General features: G+C 49.2%; 10 protein-coding genes across 10 annotated transcripts; 6 read left to right on the forward strand and 4 right to left on the reverse strand.

Moving 5' to 3' along the window:
• Nucleotides 1-573: 573 nt before the first annotated feature.
• Nucleotides 574-1581, reverse strand: Aspvir_008696 (TDT family transporter; the record flags this gene model as incomplete). Its single annotated transcript, XM_043271864.1, has 3 exons — nucleotides 574-874; nucleotides 926-1294; nucleotides 1382-1581. 3 exons carry the CDS (start codon nucleotides 1579-1581, stop codon nucleotides 574-576), a joined length of 870 nt encoding a protein of 289 aa, XP_043127799.1.
• Nucleotides 1582-2244: 663 nt separating this feature from the next.
• Aspvir_008697 (aldo/keto reductase family protein) lies at nucleotides 2245-3379 on the reverse strand (the record flags this gene model as incomplete). Its single annotated transcript, XM_043271865.1, has 2 exons — nucleotides 2245-2762; nucleotides 2845-3379. The coding sequence occupies 2 exons, from the start codon at nucleotides 3377-3379 to the stop codon at nucleotides 2245-2247; spliced, it is 1053 nt and encodes a 350-aa protein (XP_043127800.1).
• Nucleotides 3380-4013: 634 nt separating this feature from the next.
• On the forward strand, nucleotides 4014-7221 carry Aspvir_008698 (gamma-tubulin mipA; the record flags this gene model as incomplete). Its single annotated transcript, XM_043271866.1, has 7 exons — nucleotides 4014-4866; nucleotides 5570-5682; nucleotides 5752-5805; nucleotides 5878-6060; nucleotides 6144-6347; nucleotides 6400-6486; nucleotides 6544-7221. The coding sequence occupies 7 exons, from the start codon at nucleotides 4014-4016 to the stop codon at nucleotides 7219-7221; spliced, it is 2172 nt and encodes a 723-aa protein (XP_043127801.1).
• A 4245-nt stretch (nucleotides 7222-11466) lies between these two features.
• On the reverse strand, nucleotides 11467-12028 carry Aspvir_008699 (DUF1754 domain-containing protein; the record flags this gene model as incomplete). Its single annotated transcript, XM_043271867.1, has 3 exons — nucleotides 11467-11488; nucleotides 11551-11648; nucleotides 11744-12028. The coding sequence occupies 3 exons, from the start codon at nucleotides 12026-12028 to the stop codon at nucleotides 11467-11469; spliced, it is 405 nt and encodes a 134-aa protein (XP_043127802.1).
• A 761-nt stretch (nucleotides 12029-12789) lies between these two features.
• Aspvir_008700 (uncharacterized protein) lies at nucleotides 12790-13161 on the forward strand (the record flags this gene model as incomplete). Its single annotated transcript, XM_043271868.1, has 1 exon — nucleotides 12790-13161. One exon carries the CDS (start codon nucleotides 12790-12792, stop codon nucleotides 13159-13161), a length of 372 nt encoding a protein of 123 aa, XP_043127803.1.
• Nucleotides 13162-13674: 513 nt separating this feature from the next.
• On the forward strand, nucleotides 13675-14055 carry Aspvir_008701 (uncharacterized protein; the record flags this gene model as incomplete). Its single annotated transcript, XM_043271869.1, has 1 exon — nucleotides 13675-14055. The coding sequence occupies one exon, from the start codon at nucleotides 13675-13677 to the stop codon at nucleotides 14053-14055; it is 381 nt and encodes a 126-aa protein (XP_043127804.1).
• A 277-nt stretch (nucleotides 14056-14332) lies between these two features.
• On the reverse strand, nucleotides 14333-15601 carry Aspvir_008702 (serine/threonine-protein phosphatase 2A activator; the record flags this gene model as incomplete). The annotated part of the gene is made up of 1 exon (XM_043271870.1): nucleotides 14333-15601. One exon carries the CDS (start codon nucleotides 15599-15601, stop codon nucleotides 14333-14335), a length of 1269 nt encoding a protein of 422 aa, XP_043127805.1.
• Nucleotides 15602-16100: 499 nt separating this feature from the next.
• Nucleotides 16101-16990, forward strand: Aspvir_008703 (uncharacterized protein; the record flags this gene model as incomplete). Its single annotated transcript, XM_043271871.1, has 2 exons — nucleotides 16101-16491; nucleotides 16575-16990. 2 exons carry the CDS (start codon nucleotides 16101-16103, stop codon nucleotides 16988-16990), a joined length of 807 nt encoding a protein of 268 aa, XP_043127806.1.
• Nucleotides 16991-17774: 784 nt separating this feature from the next.
• Nucleotides 17775-20046, forward strand: Aspvir_008704 (amine oxidase; the record flags this gene model as incomplete). The annotated part of the gene is made up of 5 exons (XM_043271872.1): nucleotides 17775-17828; nucleotides 17884-18306; nucleotides 18356-18694; nucleotides 18754-18928; nucleotides 19001-20046. The coding sequence occupies 5 exons, from the start codon at nucleotides 17775-17777 to the stop codon at nucleotides 20044-20046; spliced, it is 2037 nt and encodes a 678-aa protein (XP_043127807.1).
• A 3459-nt stretch (nucleotides 20047-23505) lies between these two features.
• On the forward strand, nucleotides 23506-26271 carry Aspvir_008705 (putative cell wall proline rich protein; the record flags this gene model as incomplete). The annotated part of the gene is made up of 1 exon (XM_043271873.1): nucleotides 23506-26271. One exon carries the CDS (start codon nucleotides 23506-23508, stop codon nucleotides 26269-26271), a length of 2766 nt encoding a protein of 921 aa, XP_043127808.1.
• Between the last annotated feature and the right edge of the window lie 107 nt (nucleotides 26272-26378).

Here is a 26378-nt window from a genome sequence, read left to right on the forward strand (position 1 = left end):
TGCAGTTATTCAGGGCGGATTCCGCATCAAGATTATGAGATGCTTTCCGAATCATTCTCCTCTTTGCCCTGGCGTTGTACACTGGCGACTCCGGGGGCAACAAATTTTTCCAGAGACGACTCCCTTGAGTGTACTGACAGAGATGACCATCCAGTGGATCACGACAATTAACGAGATGACCTGATGTAAGTCTTAGACTTTGATTGCAACATCGATCGGTTGTGTAAACTTACCGTTCCCAGGACCTTGAAAAATGCAGAAGGCAGCTGCCTCCCTAACTGGCATGTTCCCATCGCATACGCACCAACTGGAAAAGTGAAAGCCCACCAACCTATATTGAATGGAAACCTCAAGGATTTCAGGACCGATGCGCAGGCAAAGAAAAGCCAAGGAAGACCAAAAGCCCAGAGGATTAGTGCGGTCATTGCGCCTGCAACGTAAACTATCGAGGCGGCAGAGCTGTCATTCAACGTTTGAGTCTTTGATAGAACAGTCTTTCCAGCTGTACCAAGTTTCATGGCCCTGAAATATGACGGGTTAGGTGTAGATCATGATGAAGCTCATCCTGGGGCCTTACGCAAAGGTGCCGGACCCCAAAGGTCCCATCGGTAAGAACACGCTCATGATAACTCCCTTATGCGGCAATTTGTGCACAGTAAGCCGTTGAAAGTAGATAACATAGACGATCATCGATAAACAAATGCCAACTCCCCATAGGACATAGCTGACGATAATAGTCAATAAAGCATGATTAGGATCCAAAAGGAGGTCTGCAACGACTGCACCAGTTCCTGAAGCCACAACGCAGCTCGCAGTTGGTAAGAGCCAGATCGCAGTCATCGAGGAGAGCTGTGCATCGACATTCGAAACCATTCTGTTTTCGTTTAGTCAAACGCGGCACGCACTCACAAATAGGCAAACTTACAGTGAGAATGGCAGATATAGTGCGGAGATAACTGAAAGGCAAGCATCAACCATCCACAAGCCCCAAGCGAAATTTCTCGTCCAATTGCCCCACGCCGGGACGCACACAAAGCAGACCATGTTCACAATAGTCGCTAGTCCCATGTGGAATGTACTCAAGAACATTGACTGAGCAGGTTCATTGAAGACAGCGTTAAGGGTCTCCGGGTACATAGTGTAGCGGAGCACACTCAGAATGCTGCATACGGCGAAGATGGCGACATTGAGGGCAAAGACGACGATCGAGATCCAGTAAAGCCAGCAACTATTATATGGAATAGTATTCAGGGCGGTGGAAATCATCCCAGTCCCCATAACGACGGAAAACCACCTGATACGAATGTTAGTAGCTTCCAGAGACCTCATGGTTAACCAGGCCCTCTGAGGGAAGCCGGCTTTGAAGGAATTGGAGACGTACGATGGTGTGAAACTATACAGGACTCGTCTCCAGCCCCTGTGTTGCTCTGCAAACCGGTACTCATCAAGAGAGGAGCGGCAAGGAAGCGTATCAGGTGAGGCCTCTGCTGCGCCTGCGTCTTGGCCTCCTTCTTTGGTAGGCCGGCTGCTACTCAAGAGACTCGGCAGTGAGGTGCGACAAGACTTGATGGTCTTGCTCATTGTCAACCCATGCATGTCCCTTACAGCACGGACATACTGCAATCAGGTCTTCAACCAAAGTTCTCATAGGAGACAAGCTCCAGTGAGCGCCAGCGATTTCCGCGAAAATTCATCCTCTGTTTGCTTGGCACGTCTACCATTGCAATGGCAAATAGGCCACACTGCTATCTATCAGCATTTTAGAATCCAATCTCAGACAAGAGATGGGGCTTGTTACCAAATTTTGCAGGGCAAAAAAACGTGGCGATCCACAACGGACCGAAATTCCGACGCCGACATGACGATATCGGGACTGCCTACCCTGGACTGGAGATATGAATGGCTGAGGCGAAACTTCAAAAGTTAGGAATTTATGTCGTGTTCACACGTTTGGTATCTTTCCTCGATCCTTTGCCTTGGACTCAATTTTCCTCCTTTGCTCTAAGCAAAGCGGGTGGAACGGATGACGCCAGAAACTTACCCGTGATCCGAAGGACTTTGCTTGGTTCATTTTCGGCGGACGGCTTAAGTACATGGACGATATTCCAGATTGCTACATGGAAGTATCAGACGCAGACGCAAGATGATGCTGTACAGAAAATCACAAAGAAAGGTTGCACGAGTGAATTGCGGATATCTATTGAACAAGGGCAATGTATAATCCAGATACGGTGGTTGGTTGAGCTACACCCTCGGTTTAGGCTTGAACAAGGCCGCTTGGGTATCATAGGTGTATTTCAAGTCGAGATGCCAGTAGTTTGGAGCGGTCGGCTTCGCAATCAACCAGGCTTGGTCCAATACGTCGACGACTTCCTGAGGCAAGGGGCCCTTCTGGATATCCTTGAGGTTGTTTTCCAACTGCGCGAGGCTGCTCACGCCAATAATGACACCATCGCGGCCATCATCCTTCATGTTGAGCGCGGAGTGGTGATGGATCCAGCGGAACGCAATCTCAGGCATGGTTAGCCCATGCTTTTCGGCAACAGGCTCGATCAGCCGCAGAGCGTCGAATGTCGCGTCCTTGAAATAACGTCCCCGGTACAAGGTTCCATGTGAAGACTGATCACTATATCTTCCTTCCGCAGGAATGTCCTTAGTCTTGTATTTGCCAGAGAACAGACCACCAGCCAGCGGATTATAGACCACGATGTCTATTCCATAGCGCTTGCAGGCGGGAATAAGCTCCGTTTCGATGTTGCGCGCTGTGTTTATTGGCGTCAGTAACTACACTTTGAACGGGGCCTTATAGCAGACAGATCTAGGTCACAGCAAGAGGATACTTACTGATAGCATTATACATCGCCTGGTAGATTGTGGGTCGAACCCAACCTCTCTCATTGCAGAGTATAACTATCTCCGCAACTTCAAAAGCAGTGTAATTGCTCAAGCCCAACTGCACGAACTTTCCCTCCTTGTGGAGCTCATTGACGGCTTCGAGAGTCTCAGCAAAAGGCACGGATCGATCCGCGGCGTGCAGGTAAAAGATGTCCACTTGGTCGGTTTGCAGTTCCTTCAAAGAACGCTCGAGGTTCTCACGAAGAACGTCGGGTTTGTGTGCACCGGGGGTATGAGGGTACCATTTCGTCGCTAGGGTCAGTCCACGTTCCTTCCACTTTGCTTGGGCTGTGAAAGCCTCTTGTTTTCCTCCCACGTAGACTCGCGCAGTATCAACCTCATTGTAACCTTGCTGCTGGAGATGATCCAAGCACTTGTTAAAGTCGTCGAGTGACGTGATGCGAGCACCTTCGGACTCATCTGGCCCAAAGGTCATCAAGCCGAGGATGACTCTCGGCGTAGCGGATGGCACAACCAAAGGCATTCTGAGAATCGAGTGTGAGTGTAGTGGGTGATATTCAAAGGCTGAAGGTGGAATCTGATGGAATACCGAGGTCAGGTGTACCTTCCGCTGGGATGACGAGGTTCGGGGTCATTGTCGCTTTTTGTATTCAGGCTCTGACATTCTTAATTAATAATACAGAATCCCATGTCCACATGCAAGACAATGATACCCACAGTAGCCCGCTAAAGAGGGGATACGATGCGAATACGAGGCCTCAAACACCTCTCGACTATGGTGGAATGAATAGATGGTTCCCTTACCCCGCACTGGAACACTGCTCATTTGATCTCGTCATAGAGTGGGCAGAGTCAAACATTGTAATCGAGAATACAAAGCATGACTGCAAGAAGCCGATTAAGCTTAATTGACCTTAAAGGCCGCCTTTTGGAAGCTACTTGATCTTTGATGAAGTCTTCGATCCTCGGCATGGACTAGTGTCTCGGTGGGGAGGGACAACCAGGCACATTGCTGCAGACACCTGGGAAACCCCATCCCGTCGGAACATCCAATTCCCCAAGTTATACAGCATAATCGCATTTATAGCAACGAACATCGGATCCGAGTGGGTCAGCGTCGAAGTCCAGGTCAAGTCATAGCAATAAGCTGCTCCAAGATGGCTGCACCGAACGACAACCGTTTCTCGGTCCTAATCATCAACCCAAACACTTCAACCCACATGACGAACGCACTCAAACCCATCCTAGAGCGCTTGGACTATGCAGATATCTACTTTGATTACTTCACGGCACCTTCCAGTGAGTCTGTCACACTCCCGGATGGGCGCATTATCAACGGAGTGCCTAGCATCGACTCGGGAAAGGATTCTATCACATCAGCCTTGCATTGCAGGCCCTTTGTCGAACCGCTTATCCCAAGATACGACGCATTCCTTGTGGCATGTTATTCGGCTCATCCCTTAGTCGGCATGCTGAAAGAGGCGATCACAGAGTTTGAGGAGACGTCCTCCAGAAGAGACTCCGCAGTACCAGAGTACCGAAAGAAATATGTGACAGGCATATTCGAAGCTAGTGTCTTGACCTCTCTCTCCCTCATTAGCTCTTTCCATCTGACAGGAGATGCAAACCTTCATAAATCCCAAGCGAAAGATACATTCGGCATAGTTACCACTGGCAGCATCTGGAGAGACGAACTGACAAGAGCGCTCACAGAGATGATCGTGAATTCTGGCGACAGCAACGGCTCTACTTCTCGCTTTGCGGGTGTGGAGACCACTGGATTGACAGCCGGAGAATTACATACTACGCCTGCCGAAGAGGTGAGGAGAAGAATCAGCGATGCGACAGAGAGCCTCATCAAAAGCACGTCGTATCCTTTAAGTGCCATTTGCATGGGCTGTGCGGGAATGTCAGGCATGGAGGAAGCGGTGCGGGATGGATGTATCAGGGCATATGGTGAACGACAAGGCCGACGAGTGAGGATAGTTGATGGCGTAGTCGCCGGGGCCGGTATGCTTGTGACTGCTTGCAAGGCGGGATTTTGAGACACTTGAGCATGGCGTACTTCGTCTTTTCCTGGAACATATAAGGCATGCAGCATATGATACTCCATGGCGTGCCACGGTCAACTGCACGACGTTCAGTGATTTTCCATGGTTCAGATTTGGGATGTTGATTGTGGTTTAGCATAATAATTACTTCAAGACGTGGACCGGAAAGCAGCTTGCACATTGACATCCAAAAAGCAGGATAGAATAAGAAATTTAATCATTCATATACACGGTGCCAGTTAATGGCCGACTTGGAATCGATCGACTTTACAATCTTGGTTCTATGACTCCATTATTGCTCTAGAAAGTTTCAGACACCACTGATAGCTACCTAACGTTGTGTACCTGAGGCGGTCCACCTCCAAGCTAAGATTCCCCGCCAAAACGCGCTACGCGTAGGCTATAACCTCGACTACTTCTGGTGGTCAAGAAAAACGATGCCCAGGTATGTGCCACGATTTGCCCAATTATTCTATCTGATCCTCTATGTGAGATAAAGCCAGCTAATACTCAAGTTGTTTTCAGAGAAATAATTACGATTCAAGCCGGCCAGTGCGGCAACAACGGTATGAATCTCGAGCGACGCAAACCAGCCGTCCGCAACCTCATTAGACATGACACTCTTGCGACGCCACGATCCCGCTAACTGGATTTTTGTACAGTCGGCAGTCAATTCTGGCAACAGCTTTGCCTTGAGCACGGGATTAGCCAGGATGGGAACTTGGAAGAGTTTGCGACAGAAGGCGGGGATCGCAAGGATGTCTTCTTCTACCAGGTAAGAGCCTTTGTGCGGCGTGTCGGACTTGGAGCTTGGTTTGAGTGAGCTGACCTTTGGTGAAATCAGAGCGATGATACCAGATATATCCCCCGAGCGATCCTTCTGGACTTAGAGCCAAGAGTACGAATTCACCCTCTACCAATGCGCTGCGATTTATTTCTCTCCTGATCTGAGCTGAGCTTGCATGGACAGGTCTTGAACTCAATACAAAGCGGACCTTACAAGAATATCTACAATCCCGAGAACTTCTTCATCGGTCAGCAAGGCATTGGTGCTGGGAACAATTGGGGTGCCGGCTACGCCGCCGGCGAGGTTGTACAAGAGGAGGTCTTCGACATGATTGACAGAGAAGCGGACGGTAGTGATTCTTTAGAGGTGAGACACTTAGATGGAAGGGATCGGACATTTTTGGCGATCGCATATGAGTATTTTTGTGCTAATCTGGTATGTCGTAAAAGGGCTTCATGTTCCTGCATTCGATTGCAGGAGGAACCGGCTCGGGACTTGGTAGCTACATCCTAGAGCGGATGAATGACCGATTTCCGAAGAAGTTGATTCAGACATACTCGGTTTTCCCAGATACCCAGTCCGCGGATGTCGTGGTCAATCCGTACAACAGTCTGCTAGCCATGAGGAGACTGACGCAGAATGCTGACTCTGTGGTAAGTTTCCATCTACAGTATTACCCAATTGATAGGACTAAGTCACTGTCAGGTTGTTCTCGACAATGGTGCACTCTCGAGGATTGTTGCAGACAGACTTCATGTGCAAGAGCCTTCGTTCCAGCAGACGAATCAGCTTGTGAGTCTCCCTTATTGCTCAACTAAACCGGATACAAAGGAAGCTCACTCTCGATAGGTATCCACCGTCATGTCAGCCTCTACTACCACCCTCCGTTACCCCGGCTACATGCACAATGATCTTGTTGGAATCATCGCCTCTCTTATCCCCACACCTCGCAGCCATTTCCTGATCACATCATATACACCCTTTACCGGTGACAATGTCGACCAAGCAAAGACAGTTCGCAAGACCACCGTTCTAGACGTTATGCGCCGCCTGCTGCAGCCGAAGAACCGCATGGTCTCAATCAACCCCAGCAAGTCTAGTTGCTACATGAGTATCCTCAACATCATCCAGGGTGAAGCAGATCCCACAGATGTGCACAAGTCTTTGCTGCGTATCCGCGAGCGACGCTTGGCATCCTTCATCCCTTGGGGTCCGGCTAGTATCCAAGTCGCCCTGACCAAGAAATCTCCATACATACAAAACACGCACCGCGTTAGCGGCCTGATGCTGGCGAATCACACGTCAGTGGCCACTCTCTTCAAACGAATTGTCCAACAGTACGACCGCCTGCGGAAACGAAACGCATTTTTGGAACAGTACAAGAAGGAGAGCCCCTTTACGGACGGTCTTGGCGAATTTGACGAAGCGCGGGCTGTGGTGATGGACCTTGTAGGTGAATATGAGGCAGCAGAAAGAGAAGACTATCTGGACCCAGATGCGGGCAAGGAGAAGGAGATGGGGGTGTGATCACGACCAGTGCGTAGTGGATGGCTAATTTCTGCAAATCGGCGTTGCTTCTTGATTTCCTTACGCTGCTGCTATGGCTTTTTTTGATGGGTTGAACTTTGGTAAGAGGCGTTTACTGTTACTTTTACTTTGCTATATCCTTGCGAATACTCCTACTCTTGATCATGGGCGTTCCTCCATGGAAAAGGTTTCAGGTAAGACTTTATAGGAGGAGATAGAGACGAATAATGCGACATCGAATGTCCAGCATTTTCAGGCCCGGGGGACCACTTAATGGGAGTTTGAGCTGCATACGGATGTAGTAGTAGAGTGCATGGCACGGACGTAGCGATTGCGCCTTACACTCGTAAGCCTTACAGCTGCGAGGCGTTAGTGCTGCAGATAGATAGTGTATGAGCCCAACGTCGTCAACTATGATTGACAACGCATGGACCACGAAGTACGTGCATCATTCATTTTCCACATGCTCTAGGTACTTTGACGACTGTGGAATCAATCGACTATACAGAACCACGTATTGCATGAATCTGATATGGGTGGAATAGTTGGCGTGTGGGCGGTATTCAAAAGAGAGCGCGGGAGCATATCCCTTTCACTGGATATGATATCTCAAATATACACGAAAAAATGGGCTATGTCTTATCCTGAGCTGGGCGGATGGGCGGCAGCTGCGACTGTGGGGTTCTGAAATACTGCAGGAGGAGGTGGGTGGTTGTGCCCAAGGAAGATGGTTGAGTCAGTTCTCTTCACATATTTCATTTTTCCGTCGTGTTTCAAAAATTGTCATGAGCTGTCCAACGAGTGCTAGCGCTACGAGGTACCTGATAGTGCTCCATACCGAGCACTGGGTATCGCAGTGGTAGTCCGCTACTCCCGTATCGACTATGGTACCTATCTATCTACCTTGTGAACGCTAAGGTAAATATGCCAACGGGGTAACGTGGCGCTTTTGGTTCTTATCAAATGGATCAAAACCGTCTAACTCAATGGAACCACGCACATCCGCCAACTCAAAAGTATATTGTGCTATCTCTGCAGGCCAGATGTAGGCAGCTACAATAGTGCAGTTAGTGGCGTTTTCAACCGACTTAAGATGGTAAAATGACACCCAGTCCCAGCTTATCATGTGTTGCAACTTGGTCATCTTCCAGGAAAAAGAGGTTGATTGTCGCGAGAACCAAGGATACTTGCATCATTGGCGGTCTTCGTCTTCCCGAGGTAAGTAGCTACTTTAGCAACCTGAAGATAGCTAGAGAGATGGCTAGTGGCTTTTACTCCGCACCATTGCAGTTTCATCGAGTTGCGCCAACCGCAAGCAATCTGCACGCGATTCAGACAAAGCCCATTTTCATGCTGGGTTTTATCAACATATGCACAATTGCTGGACCTGTTATACAGACTAGTCTCAATTTTCAGTTAGTCATTAGTTTGATGCTCTTTTTGGTCATTCGAGTCGCTGAGTGCTGGGACACGTATTTCACGTGACTCATTGTCGGTGCGGAGAAGGCCGACCAGTAGATACTCCCAAAATGAAGAACGCCATCGGTTCGGTCGGTCACTTGAATCAGTTGATTAATCTTAATCCCAGAGACATTAATACAGTGCAGTGAAAAACAGCTAGTATAGTAAATAATAGCTGATATCCGAACGGCTTGTATCGAACAGGTAGCGACTCCGATCAGGTGGACTCGGGATGCTCCGTCATAGGCTCCAGCAGTTGCCCTGCATTGTTGTGGACTTGTGATGTTGAAATGATAGTCATAGCCAGGATCTGCCTTATACGATCTGACTTGTGAGATAACTTGCGTGCCGTTCAGTAGCAGGCGCTATTCAATAGATAACTATGCGTAGTTTGAACCCAGAATGGGTCGGTGCATTCATAGGGGTCATAAGGGTCATAAGGTACTCCGCAGGAGTCGTCACCTCGCCCAGCGGAAAGGGGAGAGTGACTTGCTCATTCAGTCGACATCCTGTAGAGATGAACTGTCCTTTTGGATCTTTTCCCCTTTTCTTGTACTATTAGTCTAGTGTTTGAAAGCCTTCTTGGTTCTGTGAAACACCGAACCAGACGATGATTTAATAGATAGTACGGAGTACTGCGTAATGAAGAGCCACTGGCCTCAATAATACTATCTACGGAGTATTGCCTCGCCTACGGAGTACTACAGCACTAATCTCGCCAACTCTTGATGGTAACATAATGATTTGTAGACCTTTTGCAACCTCGAGAGGACGCCGATGATGCCCCAGATGATCGCAAGGTGTGGTACTGAAGGCAAACCGACCTCGTGCGCCGGGCAAGTGAACACTTGGGACTTGGAAACTGTAACTTTTCAGAGGCCTCAGGCTCCACCCCCGATTTTGCCTCCATCAGGTAGCTATAAGTACTTACACTAGATCACTAGTAGTAAGTGTGCAATTCAATATGTACAAAAGTAGAGTGAAAAATGGAGCCCTCCTGGATCAGCGGCAGCACTAGTGTACTATTCTGTACTATCAGTATCATGAATAATTACTAGGTACTACTATGATACAACCTCCTACGTAGATGTCTCCAAATGAAGCAATCTAGCCTATCTACCTGGCTGGGTACTGTGACTCAGCATTCATCCCTCTCTTCCAGTTTCTCCTCAGTTCTTCCCATGTTAACGAAGGTAATATTATTCATCAGCAGCATCATCTGGCTCCATCCATTCTTTAATTATTAAGGCGATCCCTTCCCCGTCGCCTCCTGTCTCTGTATCCGTTTGTACAAATTGACTTTTCTTTTTTTGCCTCACTGCCACCTCAATTTCCAGCAAAACTCAACCCCCATCCATCCTTTCACTAGATACCACCTATTATTGTTCCACTCCCGTGCTTTCCGATTATCGGTCTGCTTTCCGATCCTCTTTGAAAGACATATATATAGCCGAGCCGCTGGCAGCAGTTACTTCCTCCTCCTTCTTATCTCTCTCCTTATCGACTTGACTCCTCAACTGTCTACTCTTCTCCCTACCCTTGCTCTCGAACCTCCTTATCTTACCCGCGACCTCGCCATCAATCGCCTCTACTCTCAACCTCGTCGCCTACCCGTCCGTACGGTTCTCCTCGAATCCTTCTTGACTGCATTCATCCAACCGAGTCGATATATATTTCCTCGACCTCTTCCTTGCAACCACCTTACCTAGCTCTTGTATCAACTTTCTATGAAAATGGCGCCCCGCAAGCCTCGCTGCAACTTCAAAGAGTGCAAGGAAGCCGCTCAGCGGATCGTCGGTGACTGCAGTTTTTGCAATGGACACTACTGCTCGAAACATAGAATGCTGGAGGCTCACTCCTGTACGGGGTTAGAGGACTGCAAGAAGGAGTCTCATGCCCGAAACGCCGACAAGCTCAACAGCGAGCGTACCCAAGTCATCAAGGGCGTATAAGAACCTGGGACGGGTTTCGCGTCTCCCTCAATTTCGCCTTCGACAATTCTTTCTATCCACATCTCATCCTACGTCGCAGTCGATTAAGCCCGTTGAGTTTAGCGCGGTGTTGTGACTCGATTTAATACCTTGGCCGGTCTGAGCATCAACGAATTCGTTTTTGTTCCTGTCGGCTGCACATTCTGCAAATCTTTTTTGTTTTTGGCACTTTGGGTTGGGAGATACTCTCTTGGGTTTTATTTTTGATGGTTGTTTGTCCATCTCATTATCATTGATACGCGTGGCGTTTATACATTGGAGTTTTGATGATTCACTACAATCTTCAATATCGATTTGTTGCGCGGATACGGCATCGTGTTCAGCCATCCATAGACTACTGTTCTATCTACAACTGAGACGATTTGGTTTCTCCTTTCTTCCTCAGTTACAGTCATAATTTTCAGCGTAGAGTAGACCGCTCGGACCTGCTGTCGTCTCCCCGCTTGGGTGTCGCACATAACTGGTTGTACAGTCGACACCAATCTCATCGATTTCGGGGAGCTCGCCAATGGCCTTGAGTCGTGGATAGGCTGTAGTGAGGCAACTAAGGCAGCTACCCTCGTAGCTTAGGCCGCATAGCGCGCCAGCAATCCCAGGCATCTGGGCCAGTGGGAGCTCAACCTGATCTCGTGTCATATGATGCTCAACGACGTTAGAGCAGTGGCCCATGCTACGTCCAATAGCTTGAGAAATGAGAACTCGAGGCAATCCATGAAGAAGTAATTGAAGCGAAAACCAAGATTACTGAATAAGATGCGTACATATACAACAGAAAAAGGTCTCCAAATTCCATTTAACCGGGCCCAATCTTCGGCCTATAGCAACATATGTCAGTCCATGCCATTTCACAAGCGAACAAGAAATGAAAAGCACATACATATCATGATGCTCACTCAGCTTGCTCAAATACTTATTCAACTCCTCCACTCGCTCCTTGTGAGTCTTGACTCCTTCCCGCTTTAGACGTTCCAAGAGCTACTCCGATATCAGCTGCTTTGTCCCTTATTCGTAGACCTTTCCACCGCCAAAGAAAGCGTGGATAGAGTCTGTAGGCAGAATGAGATACGTACCCTCTTCTTTCGCGCCTCTTCGTACTTCCTTTCCGCTTCTGTCTTGCCTACTGTTGCACCCGCATCATCTGGGGGTGTGTGATGGTCCGGGTGGTGGTCCTCGCTCCTCCCGTCTTCATCTGGGTGTCTAGCTTCGGGCGGTGCGGAGCCAATCTCACCATCGTTGTCGGATTTGCTCTTCTTGGACTTCTTCTTTTTCTTTTCTACTCGGCCGTCGCTGACTTTGGAGCCTTTGAGTTTGAGTTTGCCGCCCCCGCCGGCTGTGTATTCGTCGCCGGGGGCCATTTGGAGCTTCTTCTTGGTTTGTTGGGGTTTTAGACGTCCAAGACAGTGGCTTATGTGTTCGTTGGCGAGAGTTATATGGTCAATAATATGTTTTACTTTGGCGTGGTCCTGGTGATGATGGGGTGTTGTAAGTGGATAAGGCGTTGTAGATGTCGATGGTCATGTGATTATTTACTTTTTTGGCTTAGCGTGTTTTCTTCTACTTGGATTCAGGGACTCTGGTCATTATAGAAGTGATATGGATGGAAGGAATAGTAAGTAAAACGTTCCACAGAAATCCTGTTTCCAAATTTAAGACATGATGCCAAAGATGGATTCTGGAAGTGTGCCTTCCTTGTTTGTTTGCGCTCTCTTTGTCTGGTGGAGGACAACATGATCTGGACAAAGGATGATCATGTCTAAGGATGCTGTGCTTGATAACTCAACAGCAAGGAGATATCCATTAGTTACTGCATGTCTGTTCTTTCCACACAAAGGTATCTTCCTGCCATGCTGAATACTAGGGTACAATGACGGCCTCATTGGACTCTTGATATCATACCATCTTGAGCGGTCTCTCTTTGAAACCTCAATGCTCTGTTTGATCTCAATCTTGGGATCCGTTTCTGTATTGAGCTTCAATTCGTTTCCGTATAAAGTCTCAAGGACGATGTTTCTGCCGCATCGTGGCTCCCTACTCATGCGTCAACTATTCCAATCTCTACCTTAAGCCCCCCAAGACTTTTCTCTACAATACAAATATACAATCCCCCAGGACGATCATGGAACGCCTCTTCTCCGACGGAGAAGACGACCTCTTCACGGCAGACACCCTTACAACATGGTACGTCCATGTGCCGCTCTCCTCCGGCTACGCCCACGACAAGGTTATCCTCTTCGACGCCATCTGCAGCGCCATCCAAGCCGGCCGCTGCGAGATCTACTCTTCGCGTAACCTAGAGAATACCATTTCCGGGTTCATGATTGAGGTCCAGGCTCGGTACTCCGACCCGGGGGCAATTCGGCGTGCGGCGTACCGTATTGCTCAACGGCATCTGGAGTTTCATAGAATGGAGATGCATAGTAGGACGCAGACGAGGCTGGCAGAGAAGTGCCTGGCTAGTTTGAGTTTGGAGGATGCAGGAGGGAAGTAGAAAGAGCTTAGATATGGATCGAATGGGTTTTTGCGAATATCCTTCCTGTGGGTTTTTTGCGTTGGAGTTTTGGAATGGCTGAATAGAAAGCTGTTTCTTTGCAATGTCCTGAAGACATCAAATGAGAAGCCAACTTTCGGAAAGACAGGCACAGGCAACTTGCCTCAGTTACTACCATCTGCGCTTCGTTAGTCCTAAGACCTTAACTGCGAGCAACTACAAAGGAATCATTGAGAGGAGCACAGGTAGTACACAAAGGTATTGTCTTGAAGGCCCAGACTCATCTTGCAGATTCGATAATGCACGGAAGCCCCGTGTGGTCTCAAACTATGAAGACTTCTTTCTCGCATGTCTGATACTGCACCCTTTACTTTCAATTTAGATGTCTCATTCACTGTATATAAATAGCGCCTTGAATGCATCACCACCCTCAATCATTGCACCAGCAATACATTACAGCTCGCAGCACTCTACAAACTCATCGAATCACAATCATAGCCAAACGAGAGCAAAATGGGCCTTCTCAAACTCACCCGATACCTCCGAGGCCAAGAGCCCACAGGATACACCTGGTACGTCCATTTCCCCCTGCACGGCGACCCACTGACCCAAAGCGAAATCCTTCACACGGCGATCCAAGAGCTCCGCGACAAGAAGACGACTCTGTGGTCGTCTCGGAGCGAGGCGCCCAACGAGGGGATGCTGATGGAAGTAATTGTGGCTGATAACAAGGCGGAGGAGGTGCTCAAGGCCGCTGGGACGGTCCTCGAACGGCGGCTGCAGGATGCGAAGATGTCGCTTGAGCGGATTCTCCAGAGGGATAATGATAGGAGGGCGGATAATTATGTTACCAAGTTGAAGAGCGATTTGGCTGCGTTGTCTATGGAGGGGTGAATGGGTCCATCGTTCCTCGTGGGTTTCTGGCGCCTGGTCTCTGCTGTTCTTGGTTGGGTGTTGGTAGGTACCTTATACTTTGAGGGAGCGTCATTGAAAGGGCTTGCTTGGGATAGGATATGGTGAGTTCTCTTGCTCAATTGATTCGCTTCTTGACTGGATTTCTCAAAACGCCTGGAATACCCTGCACTACTTCCTGGGTGAAAATAGCATTTTAAGTGTTCGCTTCATTGATAGATCTAATGTAGGTTGTAGTTATTCGTCATGAACGTAGATGCTAATCAAAAGGAATCGGTCGTAGACCTGTTCCGCCAATTCGTTTCCTCATTTCGGCTCCAGCGGCCACTGTACTCGGCACTTTGATACCACAGCAATCTCCAAAGTGATCAGTGTGACGGGCGTGAGGATGACCATCTCCATGGTCGTGGAGGTCGTCATCCTCCGCATCATCCGTGCGCTCTCCCATGCTTGGGTCAGCGGGCAGCAGACTGCCGAATAGAAAATGCTGCATGATGGGTAACTTGCCCAGAACCTCCTTGATGAACATTTTCTTCATACCTCCTTCAATCTTCAGCCAGTTTTTGGCACCGGAGATATCATCCAGCATGGGACTGTGCCACCGGAGGCCTTTGACCGTCTTCACGCTGTCTACCCATCGCACTTGATCCAGATAGATATATCTGTCTCCTTCTTCGTCTAATACTGCTGTGTTGTGGATCGCTAACGGTGTGATGTACGGATGATCCACAAGCTGGGCGGCACCGAAGAGGAAGGGCAGAAAATGGTAGTCGTCCAGACCCCAGACACCATGCGAGCCAGCAGGCTCCAGGTAATAAGTCATTTGTACCTGCCGCATAAGATGCATATATTCGAGATAAACTCTGAAAACAATCATTGGAAAGTCTGCCGTCGATATCATCTGCATCTGTCGAAGGCACAATAGCCACATCATAAAGTTCAATTCATGTCCTGAACCATAGTCCAACCGATCCCGCGATCCCAGGGAGTGGACCAAATATGATGATACTTCATCTATGGCGTCCGCATTCTGTAGTCCGATGATGTCTCTATGCCATGTCGCACTCTGCGCAGCCACATCATCGAAGAGATCGCGGAAAGCCGGGTTACCGAACCTTGAACCGCCTTGGTCAATGGAAGGATGTTTGTCAACGAGTTGTCTTATATTATCTATCAGGGATAGAATTCTGGAGATGTTGGGGGAGGCAGGTTGGCCTTTGTTATCTGTAACCGCACGTCCTCTTACTGAATCAGAAAGGGCGAAAATGAAGGCGACGACGAGAGTGTAGGTCGACGACGCAAGAAATGTCTCGTGGTCTTTCCGTGACAGAATACGCCGAACAGGCCGTGCATAGGTATGAGTCGATAGATCTGGTGGGCTGGGGAGACGAGGTGTCACCGGGGCGGGCTCTCTGGACGAGGGGCCAGACTGAGACTTGCGACTAGCTCGCAGCTCGGATAACTTCTTGGACAAATCAAACTTGGATCCTGCTGGCGGAGACGAAATAGTCGCATGAGAAGCCATCATGTAGAAGTTTGCATCAAGAGCGATCTGGTTCTGTCAAATGCTGGCAAGTGACTCCAGAATGCAATCACTTGACTGTAAAGTAGCAGTGACGACGAAATAAAATGGTGCCAGCAGATAAGCGGCATCGCCACACCGCCTGCTAAAAAAGGACCATGACGACATTACCATAAGCAGACTAGCGTCATCCCCAGTAACCATGTGATCAGCCAATACCTCTCTAGACTAACCCTGTTTGCGTAAAGACAAGCTGAAGGAATCAGACGGGAGGACAGCTGCAGTCTGCTGTATAAATGCGAAAGAGGGAAGGAATCACGCAGGATTTTGACCAATTCCATCGTCTTCTCAGCACCTCTGGCCATGGTCGATGCGAAATCTGAATGACAATCTGGAGAAGTAACGGTCGATATATCTGCATCTGGCGGTGGATGGTGTGCCTTTTCGAATAAGCAAATATTGAATTGGCCTACTGTTAGTCCTGCATTTTGGCGAGCACGCCATCATGGACCACTCGGATCTGACTGTATCCCACGCCAGAGTGGCCACTAGAACGCATCGCTCTTCAACCTCTCCATCCGAAACCTCCAGTTCAGCACGCATGTCTCCATCAGGGCTGCCACGGGCAAGTAATGGTGCTGATCAAGCTGTAAGTAATGGGCACTCCGCACAGCAGCAATCTAGTTCGACCGATGGCCTGAGAAATCGAGATTCCGGATCTGGCAACGGTCTTGCAAAGAATTCAGCACAGCGAAATGGAGGGAACACCGATCCATCAAACGCTCAGTCGGATTTGGACGATTCACATGTCGCGTGGTATACTCGGCTGGCGGAGAGATATGGCAGTGTAGAACTCGAAAATAAGGGAAGCGTCGCTCGAGATCATCTTGCATTAGGTGTGCCTTCACGTCTCAGTTTTTCTTTTTCTCCTCTTTCAAGCCTCCAGTCTGTAGCATTCGTTAACGTCTATGGCCGTTAGAACGCACGTTTTTGGCCTGGTTGAGAACCTCATTAGCTTTTGCTTCCATTGGCATCGCAGTGACCCAGCTCTTCCGCCTGAATGCGTCCACCGCATCATCTTCCAACGTATCCTCTCAAGCCTTCCCTTCTCTCCTTTCACCCCCGTTCTATGATTCCGCAACAATACGAGTCACATCTGAATCACGACGACTGCGGAATATCGGCAAACCCCTCGGAACGACTTTCATTGGAATAGCCCTGTTGATTCTTCTGATTGGGTTCCACCGCTATTTTGAAAGTCAGTACTGGATCATCAGGGGTAAATTTCCAGCGAGCCGTGGAAGTGTTGCTCTGGTAGCAATTGTTGCGGCCTCTCTGATCGTAGCCTCTTTCGTCGTCATACTCGCAATTTCGCCAAGCGCCACTGAGACGTAAGGCAAATCGGAACATGAAGCATCGTCTTCCAGGCGACTGGCGTTATTGTACGGGCATGCAACGTTGCATTCACGATTTATGTTTATCTATTTCATTTCAATGTATATCTCCTTCACTGCCTGTATAAAAAATATCGGGGCCAAAGGTGGAAGCTTGATTATTTCTGGCACCACTGTTACCAAGACCTAGATCTAGACTGATCAAGCTCAACAAGGTGCCGCTCGCGAGGTGTATACCATCGTAAATTATCAGGTGTGAGTAGAGCAAGTCTCCCTTATTCTTCAGCTTACGTGTAAATTGTTGAAGCAAAAGAAGAGAGGCGGGGTGCCGGGGGAAGCATCTTGCTCTCACATCCGCCGAGAACATTTGCTGCTTGACAACCAATGCGACAATTGTGTTGAATTCCTCTCGTATAGACTACCTTATCCAGAAGCTCTAGCATCATTGCCATTGACAATCCTTACCTCTAAGGTTGAAGTTGATAAAGCATCCAGTTCCCATCCTATCACGGCACTTGACTATCGGAGGTGTTGACCTATCAGTCACCATCGATGTGGCACTCCGCATCAACCTACCTCTAAAGGTTCAGCGTATTCTGAGTTCCTTAGATGGTGCAGTTGCGGTGGAATGATGTGGTTTTGCTCTGCGCCGGACTGCTTGGCTGTGTCCATGGACTTTAAAGAGCCATGCCTTCCCATCAGTATAGCTCGTTGTTCCAACTTCGGGTTTCCCGTCGTCGATTGCGTTAACCGGTCCAGATTTATTGATAGAATAGCTCACCAACATGGCTATGATGCCGCATCCCCTCGATCCATTGTCTCCGGCAGAGATATCGCTGGTAAGTTTGTGCCTTCACAAACGCGGCTATTGTGCAATGTGAGCTGATGATTCAGGCCGTGCGTTATCTGAACAATGCATATCCGAGCGATAAGCTCGTCTTCAGGGTAGTCACCCTTTTGGAGCCTCCCAAAGCTCTAATGATACCATATCTAGAAGCAGAGCGTTCTGGCAAACGGGACATCACTGCTCCAAAGCGGAGTGCGTTCGTTCAGTTCTACAAGAACACAGCAGCAGATTTTCGCGAGGTTCATCTTGAATTGGACACGGGCAAGATCACAAAAGAGAAAGACCTCGCGGGAAGACACTCCTATGTCGACACGGATGAGATGCAGGCTGCTGAGAACGCATGTATTGCCTCGGCCGAGGTGCAGGAGGCTATTCGCTTGCTGGAACTCCCCGAGGAGGCTGTCGTGTGTATTGAGCCTTGGACGTATGGAACCGACGGAATGAACGATATGTCGGAGCGAATTATCATGGTATAGTACTTGTGCACTTCGGAGAGTGTAGTAGTGACGTTCCGTACAGTGTTACTTCTATATGCGTCTTGGGAACCATGGTGATGCGAACCATTACGCGTATCCACTAGATATATGCGTGGAGATGTCGGGCGATCTTACGGTGAAACGAGTTCTGTCTCTACCATTGGGTGAGCACGACAAGACTGGGCTTGTCAGTGAGGTCGGTGTTAAGCCGTTTGATCGGAACAAGATCCACCACACCAGCGAATATCATCCCGATCTTGTCACCGAGAGGCGAACTACAACCAAGCCGTACCAGGTCGTCCAGCCAGATGGGCCCTCGTTTCAGGTCCATGGGAATCTGCTCACATGGGAGAAGTGGCGGATGAGAGTTGGCTTCAACTATGTGAGTCACCATCCAGGAGCAGCCGTTGATTTCACATTGACACTGTGTGCCTTCTCTAGCGGGAGGGCTTGACGCTCCACGATATTACCTATGATGGTCGGAGCGTTTTCTACAGACTATCCCTATCTGAGATGTTTGTCCCCTATGGCGACAGCCGTGCCCCATATCCGCGCAAGGCTGCTTTCGACCTTGGATCGAACTTGGCCGGTGTGAATTCAAATAACCTCAAGCTGGGTAGGCATTCATTCAAAGTAGGATTGATGGCAAGACAATGCTAACAAGGATGAAAAGGGTGTGATTGCTTAGGCCATATCAAATACTTTGATGGATACCATCACACCTCTGCTGGCGACCCGATAGTTCTACCAAATGTAGTTTGCTGCCACGAAATTGATGACGGCATACTGTGGAAGCACACCAACTATCGGACGCAGAATGCCGTGGTGACAAGGTCGCGCGTCCTTGTGTTGCAGACGATCATCACAGTCGGGAACTACGAGTACATATTTGCATTTCACTTCACTCAAGATGCGTCGGTCAACTACGAGGTCCGCGCAACAGGCATTCTATCTACGGCACCCATCAACTTGGGCCAGACAGCGCCATATGGAACCATTGTGGCCCCCGGGGTCATGGCGCCGTACCATCAGCACCTCTTCTCCTTGCGAATCGACCCGGCTATTGATGGGCACAAAAACTCCCTGATGGTAGAGGAATCCCACGCAATGCCCTTCAACGACCCCGACGCTCATAACCCTTTCGGGGTGGGATACACAACTGTGAACCACATCGTTGAGTCCGAAACGCCGCTGGATCTTGACGTCAGCAGAGGACGAGTATTCAAGATCATCAACGAAAATGTCAAGAACCCCATGTCCGGCGGACCAGTCGGCTACAAGCTTGTTCCGCACTACTCGCAAATGGTACTGGCGCACCCGTCATCCTACCATTTCAAGCGCTCTGAATTTGCCGACCACGCTGTCTGGGTAACCAGATACAGCGACGAGGAGCGGTACAGCGCAGGCGAGCACACGATGCAGTCACTGGGAGGAGAGGGCATCGCCTCCTGGATCAGATCGCGACCGGTGCCAGTCAGCGTGCGCAACGAGGATATTGTGATCTGGCACACGTTCGGGACGACGCATAACCCCCGCGTTGAGGACTGGCCCGTCATGCCGGCGGAGAAAATGACGGTCTCGTTGAAACCGGTGAACTTCTTCTGGAGGAACCCTGCATTGGACGTACCCGTCAGCTCGCAGGAGGATAACAAGAGTGTCCTGGTGCAGGATCAGGATCAGGATCAGGATCAACATCGTGGCGCTGTCCAGGCAGATGCTTGTTACAAACTTTAAGAACCTATTAGGTGCGACGAGGTTATCGCCGTGATCATCGACACCAAAGCGGTAATCTCGATCTAACAAAAGAATGCCCACCTATCTGCAGTGTAACCATGGGACATCTCATAGGGCTGAGATTCGCTCCCGGATTTCGCCGGTTAGGTTGCTTTGCATATGGATGTCAGCCCTTATCTAATCGTCTTTGTGTGAACCGGTAGATCCGGAAGTTGTACAGTTGTACTGGCCCTACTGGGTAGAGCATTCATCGAGTGGATTAAGACGCCGACTGGTTCCAAGGTCAGAGAAGAGTTCCCGCTGACATAACCATGGATCAATATCTGAATCGTCCAACTGGTAAATCCAATAATAGTTCTGCCTGCGATACATCGATGAGACATCGAAAGTAAGCCAAGATATCCATAACGAAAGACCCTTGCATGCAACGTGGCTTATTGGGAATATCCCCATCGACTATTGTTTTGTAAGCTGGGGTAATTACTGGAGAATAGTTAAAACCTGGGTGAGAATCATTTTTATCCATCCACGGGATCCATTGCCTGAGGAAATCTGTTTGATCGTAACGCAGTTGCGGGATGTTGACAGCGGTATCTGCCTTTCCAGGGTGACTTATCCCGCAACTCGCTATCGGATGCAGGTTCTTGAGGGCACAAGTACAGTAGCTGCGGGGAACAGAGTGACAAACACTCTATCAGTAACCAGAAATAGTAACGATAAGTATCACAAAGCGAGTACGCAGGTTAAGCGCCGATGCAGTTCCTTGATGTTTGCGACGCGAACAGCGGCATGATAAGCATCAATAATGACTTGGTTCCCGCAGTCTTGTAGGGGTCTGAGACAGTGATGCGATTGAAGCGATTGATTGAGAATTCCAGTATGTTTCGAATGTGGGCTTGATAATTCGTGCCTGCTTTGTTCCCGAAATAGAATCAGATAAACAATGCATTGATGATCAAACTGCGCTATCTAGAGATGAAACAAATGGACAAGGAAACACATCCTGGCGTCTGGAGAGAATTTCTAATATCTCTCGAAGATGGAGCATCACACCACTGTAGTTGACCATGGCATGAGAAGCAATTTCTGGACAAGGCTATCAATCTGCAGTTCTTGTATTTGTTACAGGTTATCCATGAGTCTTGCCTTATACCTTGGCAATTGCTGACATGGATACATAGATATCTACCTAGAAAGATGAGTACTTGTACTTTATAATAGAGCTGAAAGCCTGAGGTACTATGCCAAGGAGGGAGGAGGGGCCGCCATAGTTTGGATTTATCAGGATATCTGTCAGGAATGTGTCAATTGCCAAATGCCTGACACTTGCCTCGATTATCCATAACGGCGAATTTAAGCAGTCCGCAATCCGCAAAGATGCGCCATATCTACGTACTACCTTTACGTAGCCGCTCATACTCCACCCGCCAACAAGGGGCTGCTCAACATCTAGCCCATGTCGGTTTTCTTCAAAATTGAGAGTGATATATTTGTCTCCAGCTGTACAGTTTGCGTGTCATAATCTTAGGAATAAGAACGCCACATCGAGGGTCAAGCCATCCGGCCATTCTATGGAACCGAGTCCTTCAGAAATGAGCAGTTCAAGAGGCTGTGAGAACTAACGATATCAAGCAAAGCAGGGATCACCGGATCACCATCTTATTGTTGATGTGCCTGGTAAAATACACTAGACCATTGTAAGGTTACTACTCCGTACTACTAGTTCATTTCTGGTTCAAGGTTACCTTCATGGGACTAGGGAGATTTCAACTCGTCTGTCTGCACTGCTGATTGGATACGCCGTCAGGAACGGGCATTTAATGCAGTTGGTGCCTGGAGGGATTTCTCCGAGTGTTCACTTCGGAAATGATCATGGTTAATATTAATGTTACAGTGGGAACTGCAGCTATTGACAATTTTTGATTATGAGATGCATTTAGTCTAAACCATAGTCGAATCCCGAACAATTTGAACCTATTATTGATTGATTATTATTATGATGTCTGCTGAATAACAAGATTAAACCACGGGTGATTTAATAAGATTTGGCAGACTTTCAAGGGCGTCCGTGTCTTATCCCCTAACCAGGGTTGAACTCGTACACCCAGTGGCAACGCAGGGTCCATGACGCTTTCACCTTGGAGATGTTCCAGTCACAATCAAAAGAGAATTTTCTATGACACTCACATGTTGACTTGTTCATTCCGGTCCTCAAGGACTCTAGATCCTGTCCCGGAGATGCAAGAACCGAACAAGGGCTCAGCAACGGTCGGTCCCAGCGACCGCAGCCAACTGGGGCCGCTTCATCATTCACTACCTTGGTTTCCTGTCTGCTAGGTTCTTAAGTCGGAGGATGATGGACCATTATTCATGAATATTTAATAATACCCAGCTAGTCTAGTTCGAATATCTATGAATCATGGGAAATTAGAACCTAATAATAATAATAATAATAATAGGCAGCTGATTCTCGTACTCTGTAGACCTGTCAGATACCTGTATTGCAGCAGTTCGTTAATTTTCCTGTCACACATTGTCTGGTGAAGTGGGTTTCTGATCGGTTGGAGCGGGTAATACCGTGTATTGAACCGGTCAGGTCAGGTACAAATTACGCTAAGGAAAGTTACTAACTGTCCTTGGACCACCAGGGCCCCACTCTACCCTGCAGAACAGCCAATCAGTGTGTGTTGCCCTCCACACATTCGCCCTTCTCCTCCTGGCTCTCTCTCGCTGCCTTCGCTCTAAGGTACCCGTCATTCTCTCCGCCCGCAAATCAGCCTTCTCCTCCTTGGTTTCCGTCGGTTGCTCCATCTTCGTCTTTTCTTTTTCCTGTAGTCTGCTAGTTCTACCAAGTCTGTTACTCCCGCCTCTTTACTTCCCCATCCTCATCCTCATCCTCATCTCCATCTCCATCTCCTCTTGACTTCCCTCATTCTCCTTCTCTCGCTTCCTTTTTCTCCTTTCCTCTTTCCGTCCCCTCCTCTTCTTCTCGTCTCGAAATTTCTCCCTCTGGCCCTTCTTGTGGCCGTCCGCTCCTTAACCCAAACAACAATTCAGATCTGCGCTGTCATCAACAACTCCGGTCGGATTTGAACTCACTGCGCATATCGCCTTACTTAAATCGACTCGATTGTTGGATATTGGAACTGCAGCCCTAGGAGTTGTTTTTCCACTTCTATTTCCCTTCGTTATCTCCCTTTCTTCTGTATCTCGCAGACCGAAACTTGACTTTGATTGGGATCGTCGCCTTCGAGCTTGTGGAATCTTTCAACACATTCAATGGTGTCTTTGCGAAGGTGAAGACCTCCAGACATCGCCAGGCTTTCCATTACACCGAAGGAAAGTCACTTGGTCTGGAGGTCCCTGTGCATCCGGATCAATTAACTGTGGATATCTTCTTTTCACGGAGTTGGGCGGATTGTTTTTTTGACCAGCAGGTAGTGCTGTCCACTGCTAATCATGGCTTCGATCTCTCTGCCTCTGCCACCTCAGTCACCCGCAGCCTTGTCTCAGCATTTCGATTCTCCTGGCCAGTCTCCCAGCCGACACAGCCGTCGCAATTTAAGCATGGCCGCGCCTCTTCCCAACCCACCATTCGTCTTTCCGGCTCGCGATCCAGAAACCCCGAATATCCAGCCGTCCGCGGCGCCTGAGCCAAGAATCAGAATTCCTCCCCCTCTGCCAGCCTTCTCCTTCAACCCTGGATCGACCCATGGCACGCAATCCTCAGTATCAGCAGTTCCCCCGGCTCGAGCTGGTGGACACCGTCGGCGACCTAGTGAATTCATCGGAGGAGATCAGTTAGTCACTTCGGGAGGGACAGAGACCGGCCAGAGCAACGATGAAAACTCATTGCCAGGTCCTGCTAAACTCCCTGCTCCTGGCCCTGGGTTCAGTGCAGGTGGGCCCGGACGACGTCACCATGCCCATCGACGATCAGCAGCGGTCTCTGGTGTAGATCTTGCAGAAATAACTAAAGCACTTGCGCCGAAACCGGCAGGAAGTACACCGCCGACACCAGTAGACCCAAGGCGTGAAAACGGCGCACATGAGGAACAACACAGGCCCGTCTCCTACCCAACGACACCTCTGAGTCGACCAACACCTCCAGCCTCTCCCCAGATTCCATTCGCCGGAAGCTCGCCCAATCGGGCTAACAATGAGTCACCAGATCGATCGCCTGCTAGTGGACGACCAGTTTTGCCAGTGAAGTCGAAAAGTCCTGGACCCATGGGCTCCCACCAGTCACAGCCGGTTGCTAGAAATAGCGGGAAGTCTGGTAAAGATGGTTTTCTCGCTGCTAATGAGGCGGCGTCCTCTGCTCCTGAAAAGCTATCCCCTAGACCCAGGACTGCCGATGCGCTCTTGATGTTTGATCTTGGTGGAAATGTGGTCTCTGGCGATGTATCGCAGATGAAGCGACCATCCTCTGCTACTGGACACTCTCGAGTCTACAAAAGTCTGTCTTCTGGACTTCTTGATGCAGCTATTGGGAAGGAAAATCGAATTGGTGACGACGGTCACTCAATGAACTCTTCTCGGCGTTCATCATCCACTGGGTCAGGCTCGGATACATCTGGCGATGACCATGATGATTCAGCTGAACCTCGTGCCTCGAAGAAAAGGCGATCCAAGACTAAGAAGAGGCAAAAGAAGGTACGATCTTGGGCAGGCTCCATATTAATCCGCAGCAAGGCCAAGCGGCATCACTCGAAGAAGGAAACTGGAGGAACAAACTCTGAAGTTCATCCACCGGTCATCACCAGAACCAACTCTGATCTTGGTTCGGGGCTGGATGTCGATTTTGACGATGATAACATCGTTGTCATCCGCACTCCCACAAATCCCAACGCCCCCGAATCGAGCCGGGCAGCCCTGGAGCAGCCGTCATTCGAAGACTCCTGGAAGCCAAGGAGCTTCTACGAGCAGGGCGTACAGGATGATGCTCTCAGTCCAGTCATCGACTTGGATGCAGCTCTAGGACCCTTCAACACACCTGATATGCGTGCCGATAGGGTTGTCGGGAATGGGTTTTCTGTTGTATCCCGACGTATGTACAGTGGTGGACGACGCGGTGAATTCGTCGGGCCTGAAATGCGCTATCATCGACGTGCAGAAAGTGCTCCGGAGATGCCTCCTTTTGATCGCAGTTTTCTCAACAACCGCCTTATCAATTCCTCCACTCTGGAAAATCCTGATGTTTTCTATGAGGAAGAGGAGGACGCCTTTTTGGCGGCTACTAGTGAATCACCAAAGGAAGAAGATCAGGCAGCCTCCAAGTCTAATGTCGTCACACAGCCCGATAATTCGGACCAGATAACGGTGCATAGCAAGGCCACCTCCGACACGTTGACTCGAAGGTCAGCGGATGCCGGATCCAGCACAGAACGAGCTGGCCTTGGCATCCAGAACAACGAGGAAACAGGGCCGGAAGCTTCCACCTCTGCTCCTGCAAGCCAGGAGACCCCTGGGGATCCCGGAATATCTGCGCATGAGAGGGCTGTTGACCAGCTCCACAGTGCTAAGAATCCTTTCACAAGCCACCCAAAGAGCCCCGTAGAAATCATCAAACACGAGAATTGGCCGAACAAACCGCCAGTTCCCCCTAGTCCTGAGATTTCACCAAGATTTCTGCCTGCTGACACCCGGCCGGCGACGTCTCCTCTGGAACTCACTGGCACCATACCCCAATTTTCCCTGCAGAGTAGCTGTTCGCTATCTCAATCTTCTTTCCCGTCTCCGGACTTCACTTTGTCTTCTTCCGATGCTCCTCGCTCTATCACAACAGCTTCGACAACAGATCACAACTTCTCCAACCCATCGTACAATCCATCTGTGGATTATCATCAGGTTTCAGTGGATGATGTGCCGTCTTTGACCAGCAGTGTGTCGACCACAACAAATACGTTGAATCGGTTCTCAGGCACCTTCTTCCATCGTTCTCGACTTTCCACTGACCGCTCGGCTTCTTTTTCTGCCGCCGGCAATCGCCGCAGCAGTCAAGCTCACAGCCAGAAGAGGTCAAGCTTGGCTAGTTTATCCAAACTCGTTGGTGGTCCTCATGGCGAGAGAAGCAAACTGAGTTACGAGGAAAAGCCGCCTGGTGATGTCCTCGAGAAGTCGAAGAAGAAGAGCCGTCGTATCAGCCGTCTCATGCATTTTTGGAGGACGAAAGACAAGGAGAAGCTGAACGAGGAGGCTGTTCGAGAAGATCAGCCGTCATGAACAGTTTCCGCCACTTCAACGATTTCACTTTAATTCTGTACATATTGATCCACATTATGAACGATTCAGTCCGCATGGTCTTTGCAGGTTCATTCCTTGCGGGGCCA

This window comes from Aspergillus viridinutans (assembly GCF_018404265.1).
Source record: "Aspergillus viridinutans IFM 47045 DNA, scaffold_7, whole genome shotgun sequence".
Taxonomy (NCBI): domain Eukaryota; kingdom Fungi; phylum Ascomycota; class Eurotiomycetes; order Eurotiales; family Aspergillaceae; genus Aspergillus; species Aspergillus viridinutans.